This window comes from Leuciscus leuciscus (assembly GCF_965113295.1).
Source record: "Leuciscus leuciscus genome assembly, chromosome: 9".
Taxonomy (NCBI): Eukaryota; Metazoa; Chordata; class Actinopteri; order Cypriniformes; family Leuciscidae; genus Leuciscus; species Leuciscus leuciscus.
Window position 1 is genome coordinate 20,627,063 of NC_138733.1, and position 22,289 is coordinate 20,649,351.

Genomic DNA, 22,289 nt, shown 5'->3' on the forward strand with positions numbered 1-22,289 from the left:
TACGCTTTGGAGTGCGTTTTCAAAAAGCTTCGTTTTCATTAATAAAAACGCCGTCTCAGTGTGGACGGAAGGCCAAAACGGAGAGAAAAAGATGCGTTTTAGTGTGGACATGGCCTCAGTACAATTTAAAACTTTATTATAAGTTGAACGCTTGTCTTTTTTCACATTTTATATGTGTGTGTGTGTGTGTGCGTGTGTGTAGACACACTGTCACAGTTTCACTCAGTTTGGACTTTGTTTTACTGTTTGCACTATTTCCCACCACTAGTTTGTTGTCATGGTTTCTGGTTTGAGTCTTCATCACTGTCAGCTGTGTCGTTAATCACCTCGTTTGCACCTGTATTTAAGTTCCCTTGTTTCTCTTCATTGTTGGGTCTCATCTATGTTTGGATGTGTGATACACTAATCTTTATGTGGATTTATGAAAGACTGCCTTATCTTCGTGTTTGTGTGTTCTAGCAACACAATCTGTGACGTACACATATATGTATAAATGTATACTCACATGGTAAGCTATATCACAATGTTATTTATTTTATATATAATTTTATAATTTTTTAATTATTTGATTAATTTCTCTGATATATTTAAAAATAAAACACAAACACACACACACACGTTTATTATATTGTTCATTTTATGTATACACACTCACACACACACACATATATACACGCATGCAATTTTATATATATTTTTTACATTTGTATTTATTTGATTTAGTCAATTATTTAGTCATTTAATTTAATTTTATTATTTTATTAATTAGTCAGTAATTTTGTCACATTTTAAATCAGTTGACAGCCCAACACTTAAAGTTCAAATAGTGAGGATAAATTATCTTTATTGATAACAATCAAATAGTATTATTGCGTTCTTTAAAACAATGCACTGATAGAGCCTTTAACATGCACAGAACTTACAGAATTGTACAACCAGATTTCTCCAGTAACCTTGGAAAAAAATGTATGCTTGTATTACTTGTCATTACTTTGTAAAGATAGAGCTTCAAGAATAGAGCTGTTTAGATACTCTCAAAGTTACTGGAGTGCCACAGCAATCACTATTACTTTCAACACTCAACAAAACCAATGCTACTTTTTCTAGTTCACAACAGGTCTTTCAGTTAGCGATGAGAGCAGCTTAAAAATAACTGCTTGTTTCATCACAATTGTTAAGCAATCTGATGTAAATGACTGGAGCAATCACAATCCCTGACTGAAGTAAACACAACACACTCAATTGAGTCAAGGAAACTGTTTTTTGCCTTTCTTTGTGTATCATCCAGCAGAAATCAGGTGCACGGTAGACTGCAGAGAGGATATTTTCTTAGACCTTTTAATGCTCTGATTACTTTATCATCATATTTTATTTGCGTTCAGAGACTGTGCGACTTATTTGTGTTTCGCAGGTACTGCAAATTGCCTTTGTTATCTCTGATGAATTGTGAAAGATGTCAAACCAACTCACTATGCTTTCCCTAGTAACTTGGATTGCTCTCTGTTGTGACAGAATAGGGCTGAAAGAGAACGCTTTCTCTCCCAGCTTGAAGTTTCAAAGGGCCTTTGAATTATGTGTGACGGGGTTGAAGATAATGAAGGGTGTTGGAATGTGTCAGAGCAATGCTGCAGGATTTGTCAGGCTGCTACCACACTGAAAAACGTTTCACATCGTCATTGTTTACTTTAGTAGATTAAAATGCCTATATGTGTGTGTGTGTGTCTTTGGATGCATCCCTTGCTGGCATTATTCGAGAATGCCAATATGTTTTCCAGTGTGTTCTGTTTCCATGGTGTTTCTGTTTTTTTTTTTTTTTCTTGTGCCAATTATATTTCCTTTAAGAAACTAGAATTAATAACAAGCTGTTATGTCATTGAGGAACTTTACAGTAACCTTATTACAGGATCAATCACCTGGAATGACATTCAGTCATTATTCACTCACCCATTATTTACATTTCGAACCCATGTGATACTGTTCAACACCCAGATAAACCATACATTTATTGATTTATTGAGTTGTGTTAAAGATTCAAGGTATATAAAATACATTTAGGAGTTAAAAAAATACATTTAAAAGTTTGTGTGCGATGACCATATAGTGTGCCGTGGAAGCGATTACTCACCTCTGAGTCTCTCTCTCTCTCTCTCTCTCTCTCTCTCTCTACATTTAATTGGAGTCTGTGAGCAGCTCTCTGCCATCCAAATAGATTAATTATGAAGCCTTGTGTGCGTGGAGTGTAAGTGTTGAACTGTGAGTGGGGAAGACACGAATCAAAGAAAATCAATTTAGGGGGGGATGCAGCCACCTCATCTCACTTCTCCCCTTAATTTCCCTCATGCTCTCTGAAAGGGCTCATCATAACTGAAGTGACATTCTTTCAAGTTCCATCTGGAGATAAGCAGAGTTGTGTGTGTGCATGTATGCCTGTATAAGCAGATGTGTGCAGTTGTTATATTTAGATCTGAGACAGTTACACTTACTTCTTAAAAGAATATTCAAGGTTCAAAATGAATGGGGAATTTTTCTGGAGGATTTAAAAGCAAAAATGCAAATCATACATCTTCTTATAAAAAGCACTTACATTCATTATTCCGTTAAAACTTGTGTATTATTTGAGCTCTTCAAAAGTTTGGGGTCAGCAAGATTTAATATTTTAAATTGATATATGTATCCAGCAAGGTTACATTGAAATAATTAAAAGTGACAGTAAAGACTATAACATGTGTGGTCTGTTTTGGTTTCGTTTTCAGTTTGTTCTGTTTTCCCTCTGTTGCCTGCATGTGTTCCCTAGTTAGTTTTCGTGATGTCCATTTTACTTTGATTACTCCTTGTCAGTATTAAGCCCTCAGTTCTTTCAGTTCCCTTGTCCGGTATCATCAGTTCTCTTACGAGAGGTCTCTCGTACTGCGTAAGATATCTTACGCTAGGGGAAAATCCTTTTCCGCGAGATATTGAAGCCAAAAATTATCCTTAATTTTGTAATAATGCAAAACGCGTTGCAGCAGCAATGCAGACATAGGCGAGACAGCTCGCGCGCCTATTGGCTGCTCTGCGGCAACTGCAGCAGCCTATCGAGCGAGGCCTGGCGTGACGTCAGACCCAATCAGGGCACTTCGCGCCCGCTGCGTCACGTCCCGCCGAAATGGGCGTGGTCTAGGCCTATAAATATCGCTCGCAGGCAGCTATTATCTGATTTTTCATCCTTCAAGCGAAGCACACGCATCGCTGGAGCTGGATTAGAAGCCGCGCCGTCGAGAGAGAGCACCTTCAGCGGGACGAGTCACTGAAGTCGCTGGCCGCGCCGCCTTCCTGCCTTCCTGCTGCGCTTTCCGGCGCTTATATCCTTCTCTTTTATTTGCACTGTATTTCTGTGTGTGTGTGTCGCCGCCGCGACACACATTTCTAAAAGAGCTAGCGTCTTTTTAAAGATGCCTTCCTGCGGCTCGTGCAGAGCCACACTCAGCGACGGGGACCGCCACGTGATCTGCGTTTCCTGCCTGGGTGAGGAACATGCAGCTCTCGCGCTCGCTGACGGCGGATGCCCTCACTGCGAGCTGATGGCAATGGCGACTCTGAGGACTCGCCTAGCCGTCTTCACCGAGACTGCTCCCCCGCCCGCCGCGGCGTCGCGCCGTAAAAAGCGCCGTGCCCAGCGGGCCCCGGAACCCTCCCTCAGCCGCCAAAGCTCGCCGGTTCGCCCGCTTGCTTCCCCGGCTTCTTCTGTTTCGCTTCCTGACGGACAGCGGCCGCCGTCTGCCGCCGCTTCCGTTGATATCGCGGATGAGGAAGCCCTGCTGGGAGAGGATGATTCCTGCTCTATCCTGGCGTCAGGCAGTGAGGATTGGGCGGGCTCTGAGGACCCCGCATCCCCTGCCCGCACTTCGTCAGGCAAGAGAGCTTCCATTGAGACGGAACTCATGCGAGTACTCGCACAGGCCGCGGCGAGCCTCGGCCTCGAGTGGTCTTCGCCTGAGCAGCCCGCTCACAACCGGCTGGATGGATTTTTCCTGCCTGGGGAGCGCGCTTCGCCTGTGTCCAGACCGGCGCCTTTTCTTCCTGAGTTACACGAAGAAGTCGCCAAGTCCTGGAGCGCCCCCTATTCTGCTAGAGTGCGTCCTGCTGTTTCTTTGGCATTCTCCGCCGTTGACGATGCCAAGAACAGAGGATACCTCTCGCTGCCGCCGGTTGAAGAGGCGATAGCGGCCCACTTATGCCCGCCCTCCGCTGGACGGCGCGCTAAGCCGGCCCTACCCTCTAAAGCTTGCCGCACGACGTCGAGCTTGCTCCACCGCGCTTTCTCCGCCGCCGGGCAAGCTGCGTCAGCGTTGCACACCATGGCAACGCTCCAGATCTTCCAGGCCGATCTCCTCCGTAAGCTGGATGAGGAAGCACCTGACGCGATCTGTGTGCCGGACTTAAGGAGTGCCACGGACCTCGCTCTTCGTGCTACTAAGTCCGCAGCGCAAGCCATTGGACGGACTATGGCTTCTCTCACCGTGTCTGAGAGACATCTCTGGCTGACGCTCTCGGAAATGGCCGAGTCTGAACGCACCGCGTTCCTCGACGCCCCGCTTTCCGCCACAGGCCTCTTTGGATCCTCCGTCAAAGATTTCGCGGAGAGATTCGCAGAGGTACAGAAAGCGTCTCAGGCTATGAAGCACTTCCTCCCGAAGCGCTCCAGCTCTGCAGCAGGCCGTGCGAAACCGTCTGCTCAGAGCTCACAGCCACAGCCACCGTCCACTGCCTCCACTTCACAGCGCCGCCAGGCCAGAAGCGCGAGACCGCGCTCCCGCTCATCCGGTCGCCGCCCCGCAGGACGCGGCTCGCGACCTAGGATCACGGTGAAGCCCGAGGCCCCGAAGTCGTCCTAGCACAGCTAGGAAAACGACGGTGTTCCAGTCCCGCTGCGGCCGGACTCACACCAAAGCTATTCGCTCGTCCAGTTCCAGAAAATGTGACTGTTCCAGTGTTTTCTGCAGCCAACAAGTCGGTTCTGTCACCCGCTTGCCTGCACACAAATGCCGTTTTCACGGCTACCCAGATAAATCCCCAAAAGAGTGTATTTTCTGGTGTCCCGGCCACGGCCGATGGTGTTTCGTGTGTAGTAAGAATGCCCACTGCCCAGTGCCCATCCCTACACATAAGCACAGCCTGTCACACAGGGCTCGCGCACATAAAACCGACTCAGATCGGTTGCGCTTCAAACATGGTGAACGTGCCCACTACCCAGTGCCCACTAACACCACGTTATGCATGTCTCACGGTTTCTGTAAAAAACGAAACCAACGTGCACTCGCTTCACGCAAGCGAACGATGCTTTCGGTGTGATAAATGTGCCCGCTGTCCCGCGCCCACATCCACACATAGACATGACAGTTCCCATGGGAACCGCCCAGCCCTCCCCCTCGCGGTTAACCACCGTAGAGGAGTCGAGCGCGGGCAATCTGCCCGCTGTCATCAGCACGCCCCACGCCTCAAATGTCACGAGCGACACGCTTGTGTTACAGCACACCGAAGCTTCTCCATCGCTGAGCGAGCGGAGCGCGCTTCGTATTCGACCCCTAGCTATCCATGCAGACGCATGGGCAAAGCTACCCGGGGTTTCGAAGTGGGTGCTGAACATTATAGAAAGAGGCTATTCGCTGCAGTTTCGCCGACGCCCTCGCCGCTATGTGGCGCGCGTCGAGACCACGGTAAAAACAGAAGTAGCACATCTACTTCGAGCCGAAGTGACGAAACTATTGAGCAAAGGGGCCATAGAACCTCTCTCTCAAGATCAGAGCGAGGGAGGGCTATACAGCAGATACTTCCTGGTACCGAAAAAAGACGGGGGTCTCAGACCCATACTAGATCTAAGGCAACTGAACAAAGTGCTTGTGAAGCGACAGTTCAGGATGCTCACGACCAGGCAAATCCTTGTGCAGATTCGCCAAGGAGATTGGTTTGTGTCAATAGATCTGAAAGACGCGTATTTTCAAATACAGATAGCGTCACGTCACAGGCGATATTTGAGATTCGCCTTCGAGGGCCAGGCATATCAGTACACAGTCCTGCCGTTCGGTTTGTCCCTAGCACCCCGTACATTTACGAAGTGCATGGACGCGGCGCTCGCACCCCTCAGAATGAGAGGCATGCGAGTGCTGAACTATTTGGACGATTGGCTGATTCTAGCGCAATCTCGCGCAGTGCTCATAGAACACACGACCATTTTACTCGATCACCTCGAGGATTTGGGTCTGAGTGTCAATTGGGCGAAGAGCTCCCTGTCACCCAGTCAGAAAATATCTTTCCTGGGCACAGAACTGGACTCACTATCCATGATAGCGCGACTATCACAACAGCGCGCGGTAGACATTCGACTCACAGCGAACTCTTTTCGCTGCGGCGCGTCTGTCCCGCTCAAAAGATTTCAGAAGATGCTAGGTCTCATGGCCTCAGCATCGTCAGTGCTCCAGCTGGGTCTGCTACGCATGCGCCCGCTGCAGTTTTGGCTGAAAGCGCGAGTCCCACGCGAAGCGTGGGCACCCGGTTTGCTTCGCCTCAGGGTCAATCAGAAATGCGTTACAGCTCTGAAACCCTGGAAAGCGAACGACTGGTACCAATCAGGTGTAAGCCTGGGGACTTCCTCGAGGGTGAAAGTGGTGTCCACGGACGCGTCCACCTCGGGATGGGGAGCGCTGCTCGAGGGCAGACCGTTCTTCGGCCAGTGGTCAGAACGGGAGAAGCTCCTGCACATAAACTGCCTCGAAATGCTGGCAGTAGACAACGCGCTGACGCGTTTTTGTCCCCAAATAAAAGGTCACCACGTCTTGGTCCGTTCGGACAACATGTCTGTGGTGTCCTACATAAATCGCCAGGGCGGCATCAGATCCGAGAAACTGTACAGGCTGGCAGAACGCCTCCTGGTATGGGCTCAGTGCAACCTGCGCTCGCTCAGAGCAGCGCACGTGCCAGGGATCATGAATATAGGACCAGACAGACTGTCCAGGAACAATGTTCCGGCAGGCGAATGGTCCCTACACCCACAGACAGTCCAACTGCTGTGGAAGAAATTCGGCAGAGCGAAAGTGGACCTGTTTGCGTCTCAAGAAAACGCTCACTGTCAAGAATTTTTCTCCAAGAGCAGGAGTGCGCTGTCCCATGTGTGGCCCCGCCGCCCGCTCTATGCTTTTCCCCCCGTCTCTCTCCTGCCTCAGGTGATAGAACGGATCAGGGAAGAAGGATGCTCAGTACTGCTGGTAGCACCGTTCTGGAAAAACCAACCTTGGTTCCCAGCCGTGATGCAGTTAGCAAGTACTGCCCCGTGGCCAGTACCAGTGAGGAGAGATCTCCTCTCACAGGCCCGCGGCTCGATCTGGCATCCTCACCCGGAACTATGGTCCCTTCATGTCTGGGCCATCAACGGGTACATGTTGGACTCCCTAAAGGAGTATTAAACACGATCACGCAGGCTAGAGCTCCGTCTACAAGACGACTCTATTCTTCGAAATGGTCAGTGTTTTCGGGCTGGTGCACAGCCCGTGGTGTGTCACCCACAAACTGTGATGTGACGGAGGTGCTTTCCTTCCTACAAGAGCTGTTGGATGGGGGCAGGGCCCCCTCCACGCTCAAAGTTTATGTGGCGGCTATAGCAGCGTTCTCAGAAACAACGCTTGGTCAGTCAATAGGAAGGAACGAGTTAGTCATCCGCTTCCTTAGAGGAGCTAAGAGACTGAATCCTCCCAGACCTCCCTCAGTCCCCGTATGGGACCTTTCTACGGTTCTGGAAGCCATGAAAGGTGCGCCATTTGAGCCTTTACAGTCAATCGATTTGAAACACCTGTCTTTCAAAACGGTGTTTTTGCTGGCTCTCGCTTCAGTGAAGCGCATAGGGGATCTGCACGCGCTCTCTGTGAGCGCGGCGTGCATGGAGTTTGGGCCCAATGACTCAAAAGTTATACTCAAACCTAAGCACGGTTATGTTCCAAAATCCCTCAACACACCGTTTAGGGCGCAGATTATCTCTCTGTCAGCCCTACCGGTCCCTGATGAGGAAAGAGACGCGAGCCTCCTTTGCCCAGCCAGGGCATTACGAGCTTATGTGTCTCGCTCGTCTGTTTTCAGACAGACGGAACAGCTCTTTGTTTCGTTTAGCGGACGTTCTAAGGGACTAGCCGCGTCGAAACAGAGCCTATCCAGATGGATAGTTGATGCTATAGCGCTGGCATACGCCTCCAAGGGCATGCAGTGCCCTTTGGGTGTCAGAGCGCATTCCACGAGAGGCATGGCCTCTTCGTGGGCCTGGTCAAGTGGGATTGCCTTGCAAGATATTTGTATGGCGGCAGGCTGGGCCTCCCCGTCTACATTTATAAGGTTTTATAACCTAGAGGTTCCCGCCCTGCAGGCCAGGCTGCTGTCGGTCTAAACTACCAGTATTATCTGACCTGATGCGTTCAGCTCAGAATGCTGCGTTTGCTGAGCACAGCTCAATGTTCGACAGTTTAAAGCTGGGCAAACTGTGTAAGACCCACATTTTTCCCCATCAGTTCAGGCCGTACCCCGCCCTGTCTGTATGATGAAATTCGCGTCCCATCGACGCTACTTTATGTGGAAAAGTGAGGCTGCACCCCTCCTTCTTCCCGGACTCTCTGTGAGTTCACTGAGTGATTGTGCACTATATGTACCCCGGGCTTTCGCCCTTGGGTCTTTGGTGTCAGATCTCAGCATGCACGGCGTTTTACATTGGGTCCCCTAGCGTAAGATATCTTACGCAGTACGAGAGACCTCTCGTAAGAGAACGTACTCGGTTACTAACGTAACCTCGGTTCTCTCTAGAAGAGGGAACGAGTACTGCGTATCTTGCCGTGCATGCACACGCTCTGGTTGCTTCGATGATGAAAAACCAGATAATAGCTGCCTGCGAGCGATATTTATAGGCCTAGACCACGCCCATTTCGGCGGGACGTGACGCAGCGGGCGCGAAGTGCCCTGATTGGGTCTGACGTCACGCCAGGCCTCGCTCGATAGGCTGCTGCAGTTGCCGCAGAGCAGCCAATAGGCGCGCGAGCTGTCTCGCCTATGTCTGCATTGCTGCTGCAACGCGTTTTGCATTATTACAAAATTAAGGATAATTTTTGGCTTCAATATCTCGCGGAAAAGGATTTTCCCCTAGCGTAAGATATCTTACGCAGTACTCGTTCCCTCTTCTAGAGAGAACCGAGGTTACGTTAGTAACCGAGTACGTTTTATATGTTATTGTTTCCTCCTGCAATCTCCTGAGTTTTCTGTTTGGATTTTTTTTGATAAGACAGTTTTTTTGTTATCTACTCCTTTCATTGTGCGCTTGCAGCCATTCGTGACAATTGCATAAAAAATAAAAAAATATATATAAAATTTATTTTGTTCTTTGTTCTACTTTCAGTATCAGTTTCCACATAAACATTAAGCAACACAATTTTTTTTTCTTCAATATTGATTGAAGAATAATGTGACTGAAGACTGGATTAATGACTGCTGAAAATGTATTTGCCTTCATTGGAATAAATTACACTTTTAAATACATTACAATAAAACAATTATTTTAAATTTGAATCATATTTCATAATATTATTGTTTTTACTGTGTCTGTACTCTTTTTACTGTATTTGATCCAATAAATGCAATAAAATAGACTTCTTTCATAAACTTTAAAGAAATCTTACCAATCCCATATTTTTCAACAGCAGTGTAACTTTAAACAGAAAAGGTTTATAAGTGATTTTTTTCACACTAAATTGCTAACTATGTGGACACTATTGAGAGAACATTTTCATGTTTAAAATGACCCAGCTTACTTCCATTGTAAGTGCCTCATTAATCAAATTGCAATAACTTGCTTCAGCTCTAAAACAGCTTTCCATTTCTGTCACTTAGCCCACACAGTCCTACACTGTTAAACAATACCCTAATAGCTTAATTCACACATTGTTTTGGCAAACTTGCTTTCAATCTGGCTCCATTCTGATATGAAACACACTTTTCACTCATTTCCACTTTATATTCTCATTTAATATCCTGTTTCACTTGTAAAAATGTCATAATGTGGAAGTAAAAGGGGTTGTGACCACCACTCGCATTGATTTTAGGCATACAGTCTGTAGAAAGCATTTTGTTACCACCATCCTTGTGTTCTCAAAGACCTGCGTGGAATGATTGGATAAATGGTCGGATTGCTTAGTTTTATTTTGACCTAGCTAAAATAGGGTTAAAAAAAGCACCTGTAGAGACTTTTTTTCGTTCTTTTTTTTTTCAGAAGAAAAAACGACGGAACAAATAGTGCTTTTAGGCCTTTCTGCGAACCGTTCCTCCTGTGAATGAAATTGCTCGGAAATGTAATCATCTCCGTTTATTTAGAATTCTGCGGTCTGTTCAAGATAAGCCCCATTTTTAGTTACAGTCTTTGAAAAGCTCAATGATAAACATCAAAGTTCCTCTTGAGGCGGTTCTCCATCACTCAGTCGGCCTTTGTGTCTCTCCGAGTTGGACTGACTTTGGCTGAAAGAAGGAGGTGGAAAGAGATAGAAATGGAGGACAATAAAAGGAAAGGACGGCATGACTGTTAATGGGAAGGAGACGTTGAAGACCTTGACTGGGAAGGTAGTTGAATAGAGAGGTGTGATGAGTCATTTAAGCTCCTTAAACACTAAACTATGTATATTTCCAGTACCGTCATTTAGGTGAACTAAGCAGTAGGGGTGTGCCATATCATACCGTCCACGATAATACCGGTATAAAAAGTGTCATATCGCGATATCACTGATATAGCAACGCAATGACGTATGGCGCATTACGTTCCCTAGCACGCACAATAACAACACCTGTCTGAGCGTGAGAGCAGCAAGTCAGCCTCCAATGACGATTTAGTACCTAAAAAGGAGCTACGTCAATAGTATTTTAATAATTCCTGCACTTATAATGCGGGAAATTCCCCCGCAAACATTGATTTTACCAACCGCGTGAGTGTTCAGTGGTGCCGCGTCTTCTCTCTCTCGCTCTCAAAATGGGTTGCACAAGTCAAGCCAAGCGTCAATACCACACTTGTGTTTAGCAGTCAGGACATGACGGAATTGTCTTTTGTCACTTGCATCGTAACTAAAGTTTATCATTTTCACTTCTTTTTAAGTCTTATCAGTTTAAACATTTGCGATTTTAAACTATTCAGTACTTTCGCGCGCTCTCTGAGATGCTTACTCTGCGTGCATAGGCTACATACAGTAAAGCCGTCTCACAAACAGCTCGCGAGTAACAAAAGTTATTTTTCGCGTAAACAACCCAGAGTATGTACTCTGCGTGCATACATACAGTAAAGGCGTCTCACAAGCAGCTCGCGAGTAACAAAAGTTATTTTTCGCGGATTATATCGCTTTAACGGGGGGAAACACGCAAAATTGTGTAAAAATTCCGGTCATGGTTAGTATTCGTAAACAGTCGGTTATGTCTGAAATAAGCATAAAACGCGCGTGACAGTGTGACAGACAGTATAACAGTAATGGATCCGGGCACTAGCTCTAAAAGTGACAGTAGCCATATGTGTCTGTCATAAATGTTGTCATCAAAACAACAAAAGATAGCTTTCATTGTAAGGAATCAGAATTAATAGCCTATGTATTTAATTTAGTCAGGACTCAGGACTAGTGTTATTTTACATTTGATTACCTTATTCAGTTTCTGTAGTGTTTCTGAATAGTGTTAGACCTACCCAAAAACTTTTCTCTGTATTTGTATCTTTATTATTTTGTATATATTTTTTGCTACTTTTTTCAATTTAATTCAAAGATTGAAATCAAGCTTCCTTGTGTTGTGTAAACTCTTAAAAACAAATTACCCAATTGTAAAAACACAATGAGTGAGCAAACATTTAGGTGAGATAAATGTAATAAAAAAAATTGTATCGTCATAAATATCATTATCGCAAATATTCTTGAAATATTGTGATATAATTTTGAGGCTATATCGCCCACCCCTACTAAGCAGCTCAACTTAAATGAGTGATGTCAGATGTAGTTACTTCCTCTGGCAGAAGTGCAGTTTGATTTGTTTACCCTCTTGTTTTCTTTTTCATAATTTAGACTTGGTAGTGTGCTGCTTCCTGCAGGGTTTTTTTCCCCCACAGTGGAGGCTGAAGACGTATAGCTGTGAGGGAGGTGCTGTGTTAGTTTCCCTGGTGCATTATTGATGCTAGCTGTAAACAATAGGGAGGGGAGTGCTTTGCCTCAGTCTTTCTCTCTTTTTTTGTAGTTTTTTCACTATAGCTTGTGGCTTGTGGTGTGTGTTTTCTCTCTGTATCTGTCTCTCCGTCTCCTTTTTCTCACAATCTGTCTCGCTCTCTTAAAACATGATACCGGTCTCCTTGCTGAGGTGTTATCAAAACTCACTTAAAGCGACAGAAAAACATCCTTCCAGGGAAGCAGTAATAATTTAATCAATGCAAACAGTGGTAAGGGAAAAAAGTGAGTTAAGGTTTTGCTGAGTGGCATGTGGAAAGACATCACAGAAGAGTGCCCGCCTACTGCCCGTCAATGTTCAGCATCAAAGTCAAACTCTCCGTCCTCCGACCACACAGCTGGTACATGAGCTCTGGGAGATGAAGCAGTATCCCTCTGTCTCTAGGCTGGTTTTGGATGATGACGGGGCGTTAGGAGGACGGCGTGCATGTCCAGTGATCGCCTCACATGCTTGTCACGTGACACACCGCAGCCACAAAAAGACATGAAAGTAATGGGTCGGTGAACTGGGAAAAGAATAGTTATTATAGTTTATAATAATAAGAATAACTTTACTTAAAGGGATACTTCACCTCTGGAAAGATGAATGTGTATTTAAAATGGGTCATTTATGTAGAAGAAATGTGAAGACATTTTTTAATTTGGAGCTTTCTAGACTGAGAAAAGCCAGAAAATGTATTTTTGGCTTATGTGGATGAAAGACAACAACTCCCAGAATGCACTTGCTTAGCTGCCCTAGGAGGCCATGCCTACCGGTAAGAGAGCGCAGTTGAAAACAACAAGGTTAGGCTACCAGTGAGTCTCCGTGACGAGTCTGCCTGGGATTTCGGGATCGCCCAAAATGTCTGGGATTCGGCTTTTGCGTTCTACAGTCGCCATTCATTATGTTTACTGTGGCGAGCAGGACGAGGCCGGTGGCGTCATTACTGAGACGCGCCGATCTCGCATCTCTCACGGAGGTGCGGGAATTTTCTTAGCAATGTTAAAACGCACATCGACCGATCACTTGTTCATGTAAACACTACATTCAGATTCACCGACCGGAATGAATTCAGTTAGATTGAAACAAGAGGTGTGCATGTAAACAATGAATGGCGACTGCAGAAAGCAAAAGCTGAATCCCGGACATTTTGAACGATCTCGCCCGCCGGACAAGTCCGGGAAAAGGAGGATGGTAACCCCTACTACTCAGCTTTCTCCTACTATTCAGCTTTCTCCACAGAACAAGAGCCTGTTAGCTTAGCTTCCAAAGAAAGACGGCTAACTGTGTGTACATTCTGTGAGTGAGATCCCACCTTCTATGGGCGGGTTGAAAACATGTGGAACAGCCCCTCCTACTGGCTGTAGTCTTTAGCCTCTGGCCAGAAAATCCTCCGATGACGCAAAATGACAATTTTTGCGTCATCGGAGGATTTTTTCCAGACAAAAAATACATAAATCTCTCGTCTCAGGGGGATATGAGGGTGGAAAGCACGGTAATTCGAAAATACTACAGGTTTTCTACTAATACAAAGCTTAATGCTATATCCTGAAGTATCCCTTTAATAGTACATGCACAGTGTGTATCTGATATCAATAAAACACGTCATCAAATTATATGTGAAAGGACTATTATTGCTGCTTCTATATCATTGTGTATTTTACAAACTATATATTTTTTTAATGTGTATTTAAATAACATAAAATAAACATTATATGGTTGAAAACACTGAACAAATACATGACAAGTGAGAACTTTAGACCTGTAATAAACCTTTTAGACTATCTTCTATCTTTCATAACTATGTATTTAGGCCTGTTGGAATAAATATATATAGTGGTGCCAATTTGATTCACAAAGTTCCACAAGCTATTTATTTATTTGTTTATTTGTTTGTTTGTTGGTATATTTGTTTATTCAGATGACATACAATTATATTATATTATATCATTTTTGAGCCTACTGAAATGAATAATAAATTATATATAAATACAGTAATAATATATTTAATATATTTTTATATATTTATTTATGTGTGGCAAACTTCTATTTCTACTGTAGCTCTAATAGAAAAGTGCATGCAATGTGCAAAAACACTCGCAGACCTGTGACCTCAAAAGTAGGATCATTTTTAGGAGTATGTGAAAGCAGGAACGAAACCAGATTGCCCCAGAGAGATTGCTCAGGTAATACCTCTGCTGTAAGTCATTTTGGATAAAAGCGTCTTATAAATAATGACTACTAGATGATGTGCTTCTTTACAGATGTTTCAGGGCAACTTTTCGCATAAAAATGAGAGACTCCCCACTTCTCCCTTCAGCTGTTATTTGCAGTTATTCTTCCTTCGTTGTGTTTCGCGCCTAAAGGGCACTATTTAAACAGGAGTTCAGTGAACATACCTATTTGCAAGTTAAGAGAAAATGCAACAGAGGGTAAAACAAAGCCCACACTCCCCCGCTGGTTTGTGTAAAAAGCTTCTAAGGCAAGCTCATGGTCATTTAAAAGTCAAATCCATTGAAGAGCACAGCACTGAGGGACCTTTGAACAGACAGTGAAGTCTGAGAGTCTGAGAGATTCTGTTTATACTCCACCAGCACTAATGGAGCAAATCAAACACTCTCCTGCCTCAGTGCGCCACGTCTGTTTGGTCTTGCCTGGAGTTTTTAGAGGAGCTGGACTATGAATTGCTGGGGTTATGTGAAGTGCAGGGGGTATATGGGACTTTCCACTGGGAAGCATTTGGGAATGCTGATTTTTACTTTATTTTTTCCAGACGCAAAATCCCTGTGACATTGAGTGTGATATTGTAGACTTTAAAAATCATGTTTTCCCCCAATATGGTTGAATCACGGAAGCTACACCAGTTACTTTGCCAAGAGATTTATTATTTATACTTGTGTCAGACACACGAGAGAAACAGGCATATAAGAATAAGGCTACATGAGAGGTGGTCTTCATTCCAGATTTCTCTGTTCCCCATTTCTCTATCCTCTCACCCCATCATGCCTTTATGTTTCTCGTTTCTCTCACCCCGTCATCTCTCAGTTTCTCTAGGGTGGTACAGTAAGATTGAGCTTTTATACATCACAGAGCAAAACATGTTTCTTGAGCTTTTTAAAAATGGAGCGTATATGTCATGCTTGCACATGGCACAATCCACTTTCCAGAAACTACCCTTCAGTGTATACATTTGCATCAGCTGAAACATTCCTTTCCTTGTAAAGAACATGCCAACTGAAGTATCATCATCAGTGGAACATCTCCGCTCAGTGAACGTTGCATTGCACACATACCTCTAAGCAAAATATAGCTCATCCCAGATTTCTCATCAGCACACATGTACAACATACTCTGACTTCACAAAAATACTTTATGAAATTATTTTGAAAATGAATAAAGAAAAATAATACAAAAAAATTACATTAAACAGTACAATTTTTAGTCTTCAATATGCATAGTGAAGCTTTTTTAAGTTAAGAACTCCCAACATTCTGTGAGCGGCTCTTTCTAGAGATGTTTGTGGGTGAAATTGATAATAATTCAACTCATTATATTTGGCACATTCATTACATTCAGACTGTCTAATATAACAACCTTGAAATTTGAGATCAGTTATTTCATAATTACTCATGTAAGGGCACAGCTAATAAATAAAACATAAAGCAAAACCCTGATTGACATTTAGAGCTGATGATTTTTGCATCTTGATGTCCTTGTCAAAAACTTCCTATCTGCTTTTGGGGTTTGATCTACAAATGACTGAATTCTAAATATATGACAGGAATTGAGGAATTCCTGCCCTTTGCTTTGTCTCTCATGTGACATTATTTTTATTTTTTCGTGGATGTGGGGGATGCGTTAGATGTCGATGTGATTTTTACCCTCAAAGCGAAGTCAATCTCTCATAAAACACACATCACCGCTCTACGAAACGATGTGTATCTTTTGCTTCTGACACTTTATAGGACAGGGGGAAAAATAGCCCGTCAGATCTGTTCGGTTTGAGATATCATCCTCTTCCTTCCCTTAATAGGAATGCTCTTCATATACACCGGGCTCCATTGTTGGAAGCAGATTGTTATTAGCTAGTCGTGAAACAGAAAGAGAGCCATTAGGGTGCAAATGAAGCATTGTGAAATCAAAAGTTTCCCCTCCTGAAAGCCGGCTGATTACATCTCAGCAGGTGCAGGTGGGGAGATCCATTTTCACCGCCACACTTCTCAAATCCACTCATTTCCACGTGCCGCCTGATGAAGGTATGCACTCATTAATTGGCTTGGGGAGGAGAGAGAGCATTCAAATGAACAATTATGGCAAAGGAGTTTATCTTTTTTTTTTCTCCACATGCTCCGTGGCATTTTCAAAGCGTCTACAATCATAATCCATTTAGTGGATACTTTTCCATTTTGTTAATGTTCTGGGGGTTCTGACCCCACTGTTTGAATGCTTTGCAATTGCGTATGGCTGAACCACAAAGCGTCACATGCCATATAGCACACAGTCCTCCTCTCCTTGGGTGGTAGAGACAGAAAATTAGTTGCAAGTCTTTACACAAAGGAGGGTGGCTGCCTTTGAAATATGTTAAAAGGAACTATAGTTGTTTGAACAAGTTATTATTTTAGTTCTAACCCAGTGTTTTTACAGATTTTTATTTTAAGTTTTTGATTAAAATGTTCTTTAAATTTAGTCAGTAGATTTTTTTCATGGCATATTTATTCATTTTAGTCTGTTTTATTTGGATTAAATAAATCCTTTATTCTGAAAATAGAAATCTGGCACCTTCGACACCTATCGACATCTCTGGTTGAAACAAAATTGCAAGTTTCTTAATCAAGTACGTCTGTTACATATGCGTTTAAAAGAATATACAGTAAATTATGAACACTCATAAGTTTGTTGTTTGCATGTTTCTTTTTAAATGATCAGCCATTTATAATAAAACATATTTTATAGCTATATTTTTTACATTTTGATATATATTTTGATATTTTTTAAATGTTCTACTGGTTTTCATACAGAGAAATGCACATTTCACATTTTCAAGGCTTTGTGTTAAATGTTTTGAATTTCATATGATTATACTGTATATCTGACATTAAATATGTCACTTTGGGTCTTAAGGATTATTTGTAACAACATGAACATGAAGAAAAAATATAGTCAAATGAGAAACATTTTACAATGTTACACATTTATTCATATATTTTTTTTAAACAACGTTGTTTAGTTGTAGCCTATATCATTGAACTAACAATAACTTCTTGTGTTTGTATCATTTAACATTAAACATGATTAATAGGCTGCTTTAAAATATTGCTCACTATACATCATCATAACTTATGTTCGTATGAACAAAAAAGTGACTTTATTTAAAAGTATTATTGTTAAATATTGTATTGATCTGTTAAAATTCATGTGAAAACCTAGCCTGGTTAAAACCAGACCATTCTCAGGAGTAAATGAGTTATGGTCTGGCAAAGCTTCATTAATAACTCATTTCCAAAGGGGCGTCACCAACGGACGTCGCTCAAATGCCTCTGGGCGCAATTGGATAGACCTAAAACCAATCAGAGCGATCGTCATCGTGTAAAGCCATATGCTGCGTCCCAATTCGCCTAAGTTACGAAGCCATAAAAGTATGTACTCTTTTTGTGAAGAAAAGGTATTTACTTTTGAATGTGTAGCAAAAAAGTAGGCAAGCTTTGGGACATACTACTTCATCATCTTTATCGGACGGATCTGTCGCGTGCATCCTGTCACCGTAAACTGCCCTGTCAATCATCTTGTCACAGTTAAAATCCTCTATTAAATCTAATTTCATTTCCTACCGTTTCTGAGAGAAATGTAGTAGCACGTTCATCTGCCAGTGAGTAGCACGTTCATCTGCCATTTAAAAGTTGGTGCGCTTCATCAACGGACGTCGCTCAAATGCCTCTGGGCGCAATTGGATAGACCTAAAACCAATGAGAGCGATCGTCATCGTGTAAAGCCCGCCCCAACGTTTCTGATTGGTGCCGCGATTTCTAGGGATTAGAAATGGGCTTGAATGAGCTCTTTGCCAGACTACTTGCAGAGCAAATCTAAATTTGCCAGAAGTTGTCTGGGTTGTCCCAGGCTAGTGAAAACCGCTCATATTTAATAAAAAAACATTGCGTGTATAAGTAGCACAACTATATTAAATGTATAAGCTCCGCCTCTCACTTCCGTCCTGTGGCTGCGGGTCTAGCATTGCTGGTCTGAAAGCACTGGTGCTGTGGTTCTGCAGCTGGATTCTATTGAGTCTTTCATCAGTACTGAACTATAACCAAATCCCCCCATCCCCCAAAATGATTGATTGATTGTTTAGGATTGTTTCATTACGTTATCACTGACTTCATAATGTAAGTTTTTTATGAGGTTAACACTGTTCTAAACTTACTGTATGTTTCATAATGAGCTCTGCTTTTATTGATTGTCTCCTCTAGGTTCTTTTATGAATGGGAGGTTAGCAGTTACCCAAAGAGGAGGTCAGCTAGAAGCAGAGGACGGGTCTAACCCATATCACACCACACAGGACACAGACAGAGACCTGCCCCATATTACAACTGCTCCTCCTTACAGTGGCCTCGACCACCATCCACCTTTTAAGCCCTACCCGCCTTACGACCCCCGAGGCCAAAGCCACGAGCAGTATTTTCAGGACAGCGGAGGGGCAGCTCACCATCCCACAGTGCCATCCTCTAGTTCCCATCTCCTCCAGGATCTGTCCACACCGCTGGTCCCACACGAGGACGCGCCTCCATTCTCTGATGTAGCAGCTCCCAGAACCACCACACTGGCTCCAACGGCCGCTGCCCTCACCCAGCCACACGTGCCCAACATCCAACACCAACCTTCAGCAGAAACTCAGAGGAGAAGCACAAAGGAACCACCGATATCCATGACCGTAGCATCACTGACCACTACTGATGCACACACATCCACACCGCCTGCTTCCAAAAAGTTAGATACAGGTGATGACACTAAGACCTTAAACAACGAGCCTATCCCGGTGAAAAGAGACGAAGAAAAGTCCTCGATGATCAAGATACATGGCACTCCAGGAAGTGATGTTGCTGTAAAAGCATCATCAATGCCTGGGGCTTTGGATGATGAGACCACCACCTCCACCATCATCACTACAACGGTTATTACGACCATGCAGACACCAGGTACCATTCACACGATCAGCTTGACTAAGATTTACATATATTTCTCACAGTTTTCTAATGCCTGATTCAGGGCTCTTCACAGTTTTACTTGCTCTGCTTGTGCCTAAAGGTGTGGGTTTAAAGTTGCAACTGGATAAGTGATTTTGTGCCGCTCTATTTGACACCTTTCATACTATGACTTTGATAGTATTGTGCAGGGTCAGAAAAAACATAAGCTATCACCCATAATGTTTACAATAATTGCTTTTTAATTGTGATTTCAATCTTGTTTTGTCCCTTTAAAATCACAGAACAATCTGCAAACCATATGATATTATGTATGAAAGTATTTTTTAAAGCAAGGGAATGTGTCATTGAAAATGAATATTAATTTGTGTTTTATATATGTATATTCAACTTTCAGCTTTCAGTTTTTTTTTTCTTTTATTACATGGGGCATTTGTTAATTTGTTATATGTTTTATATGAATAAATCTTTAATCTATAATTTTTTATTTCATTATTATTAATTAATTTCAGTAATTTCATTTCATTGCCCCCTGACATCAGTAAGTTTGAGAACTCAATAAGTTTGTATTATCTATTAATAGAAATGCGCGATAAATAGATACCATATTGATTATTGGTGGATATTAGAGATTGTTATTTTTAATAATGAATTGGTATCATCCAATATTGAATATTTAATAGTGCATGATCATATCAATTACCTTACATTTACATTACCTTCTAGTCATCATCTAACACTCTCTTAATGTTAATATTTAACACAACACAGTACATTATAATGTTGTGATACCTAAATTCACCTTTAGCATTTAAAACAACTTTTATTTTAATTTTTAATTTTTTAGACAAAAGAGTATAACATTTTAATATCTATCTACTTATCAATAGAGGTGAACATTTTTATATCAGTACATCCCTAAGTTATTTAGCCTATTTTTATTTTTTTGTATTTTTTTTTGTATGTATAAGTGTCCATATAATAAGAAACTTAGATCTGATTGGGCGGTTGGAAGTGATGCAGTTCAATTATACAGGGCTTCTTTGAGACCGCTAGCCAACTAGTTGTTCAGACAATCATCTGACAATTCAAATATGAAAATATGGAATTTTGCATATCCCTAATGACTAAGCCAAGAGTATGAATTTATATGGAGCGAGAACATATATTGTGACCTACAGCTCTTTACTCTGGAGGGAGATAAAGGGGCCGACAGAGCAGAAAGACCTCAAGGCTACCAGAAAATATTCACTCACCTGCCATTTCACTAGAATTGTCTGCATTCTCCTACACAGCAGGGCAGGAAAACTGACCCTGTTGATCCTGACAGAAAATGAGAAAACCTTGAAAGACAATTAAAGATGGGAGACAATGCAATGAAGTGAGGTGGAGAGAATGAGAAAAGGCTTGCCTCTGTTGAAAGGCTCACACTTTCTCTGTCTCTCTCTGTTCTTCTACCTTTTCTAATGCAGCTCCATGCAACACCAATTTCACATCGCCGGGAGGCTACATAGAGACGCCACAGCAAGCCAGGAGTTGGTACAATACGAATCTTGACTGCACATACACCGTGACAGTCTACATGGGCTATGGTGTGGAAATTCAGGTAAATTCATCACACTGTGCTTTTGTTATTGACCCAGTCTCTGGAAATGATCTAAATTACTGTGGTAATCCAGTTCTGCTTTTTTATTCTTGAAAGGTTAAGTGTGTAATTTCTGTGCCTCCAGCAATAAACAGAATTGGAAAAATAATAATAGTTTTTACACAGGTTTTGCGAGCAATCTTTCCCTGTCAGGCTTTGGTTGGACAAACGCTCAGCCTTCGCCCCCAACTCAACCCATTGGTTGATTCAGTGTTGCTGTCCAACTGGTTGGAAATGTTTTATTAGCACCAAAGAGACACAGTGTTATGCTTTTCAGAAATAAACCTGCAAACGGCTTTCTTATAGTTATCTCTGAATATGAGAAAAGGCAAATTCATTTCATTTTAACATCAGAAAAATTACTACCTTCAGCTTTATGGAGTTTTTTAAAATAAAGGTCACATTTAAATGCAGCCGTTGTTCATACATAAGCGGACAGAAATGGCTGATGTATTTGAATGTTTTGGGTTTTGTTTTGGATCCCAGTTATCTGCCTACACGGACAACATTTTCTTTTAGACATACTGCTGAAATGAAGTCTGTTCCAAAATGTTGTTAAAATATGCTGTATTATAAGTTATTTTGGTTGCACTTTATTTTACAGTACGTGCACTTACATGTACTTACAGTGTACTTATCCAAGAAAGTACTGGTTAATATAAGTTAACTACATGGGTTAAGGTTAGGTTTACGGGTAGGTTCAGGGTTAGTACCTAGTTATTGTAATAACTATAATAAGTAAATAGTATGCACATTGGAACAGGACTGTAAAATAAAGTGCTACCATTATTTTGATCAAAAGAATTGCATGTATACTTCATGAACAATGCCAAAATCCATTGCAATAAGCTCAATAATTAATTAATTAATTTCTGTCATGACAACTCTGAGTGTTTTGCATACTGGATATGACAATGTTGATATGTTTGGTCTTGGCGCTGCTGTTGGTTATTGCTGCTGCTGCAGAGTACATGAACTTGCCATTGCCAATACATACACAACACGCTGTTGTGAGAAAGTAAGACATGCTGCTGCTGTACAATATAGCGTACATGAATCACCAATAGCAGATCTATACAGGTGGAGCTGGGGAAGGAGGAGGGTTTCGGAAAGTGCACTGCAACTTCTACAGCAATGCTGACCAAATATTTGAAGGTTGAGCAGCGAGCTCATTGGCTACTGATTCAGCAGGAACCAATCAGCTGTGCCCTTTAGAGAATGGT

At 42.7% G+C, this 22,289-nt stretch overlaps 1 protein-coding gene across 4 annotated transcripts in view; it reads left to right on the plus strand.

Annotated features, from left to right (window-relative positions):
- The window catches only part of sez6b (seizure related 6 homolog b), a 190,539-nt gene that overhangs the window by 76,085 nt on the left and 92,165 nt on the right, over positions 1 to 22,289 (plus strand). For all 4 annotated transcript variants that reach the window (XM_082180477.1, XM_082180475.1, XM_082180476.1 and 1 more), the window contains exons 2-3: positions 18,690 to 19,415; positions 20,894 to 21,027. In XM_082180477.1, coding sequence (XP_082036603.1) covers positions 18,690 to 19,415; positions 20,894 to 21,027 — 860 coding nt within the window. The remainder of the gene's footprint in view (positions 1 to 18,689; positions 19,416 to 20,893; positions 21,028 to 22,289) is intronic.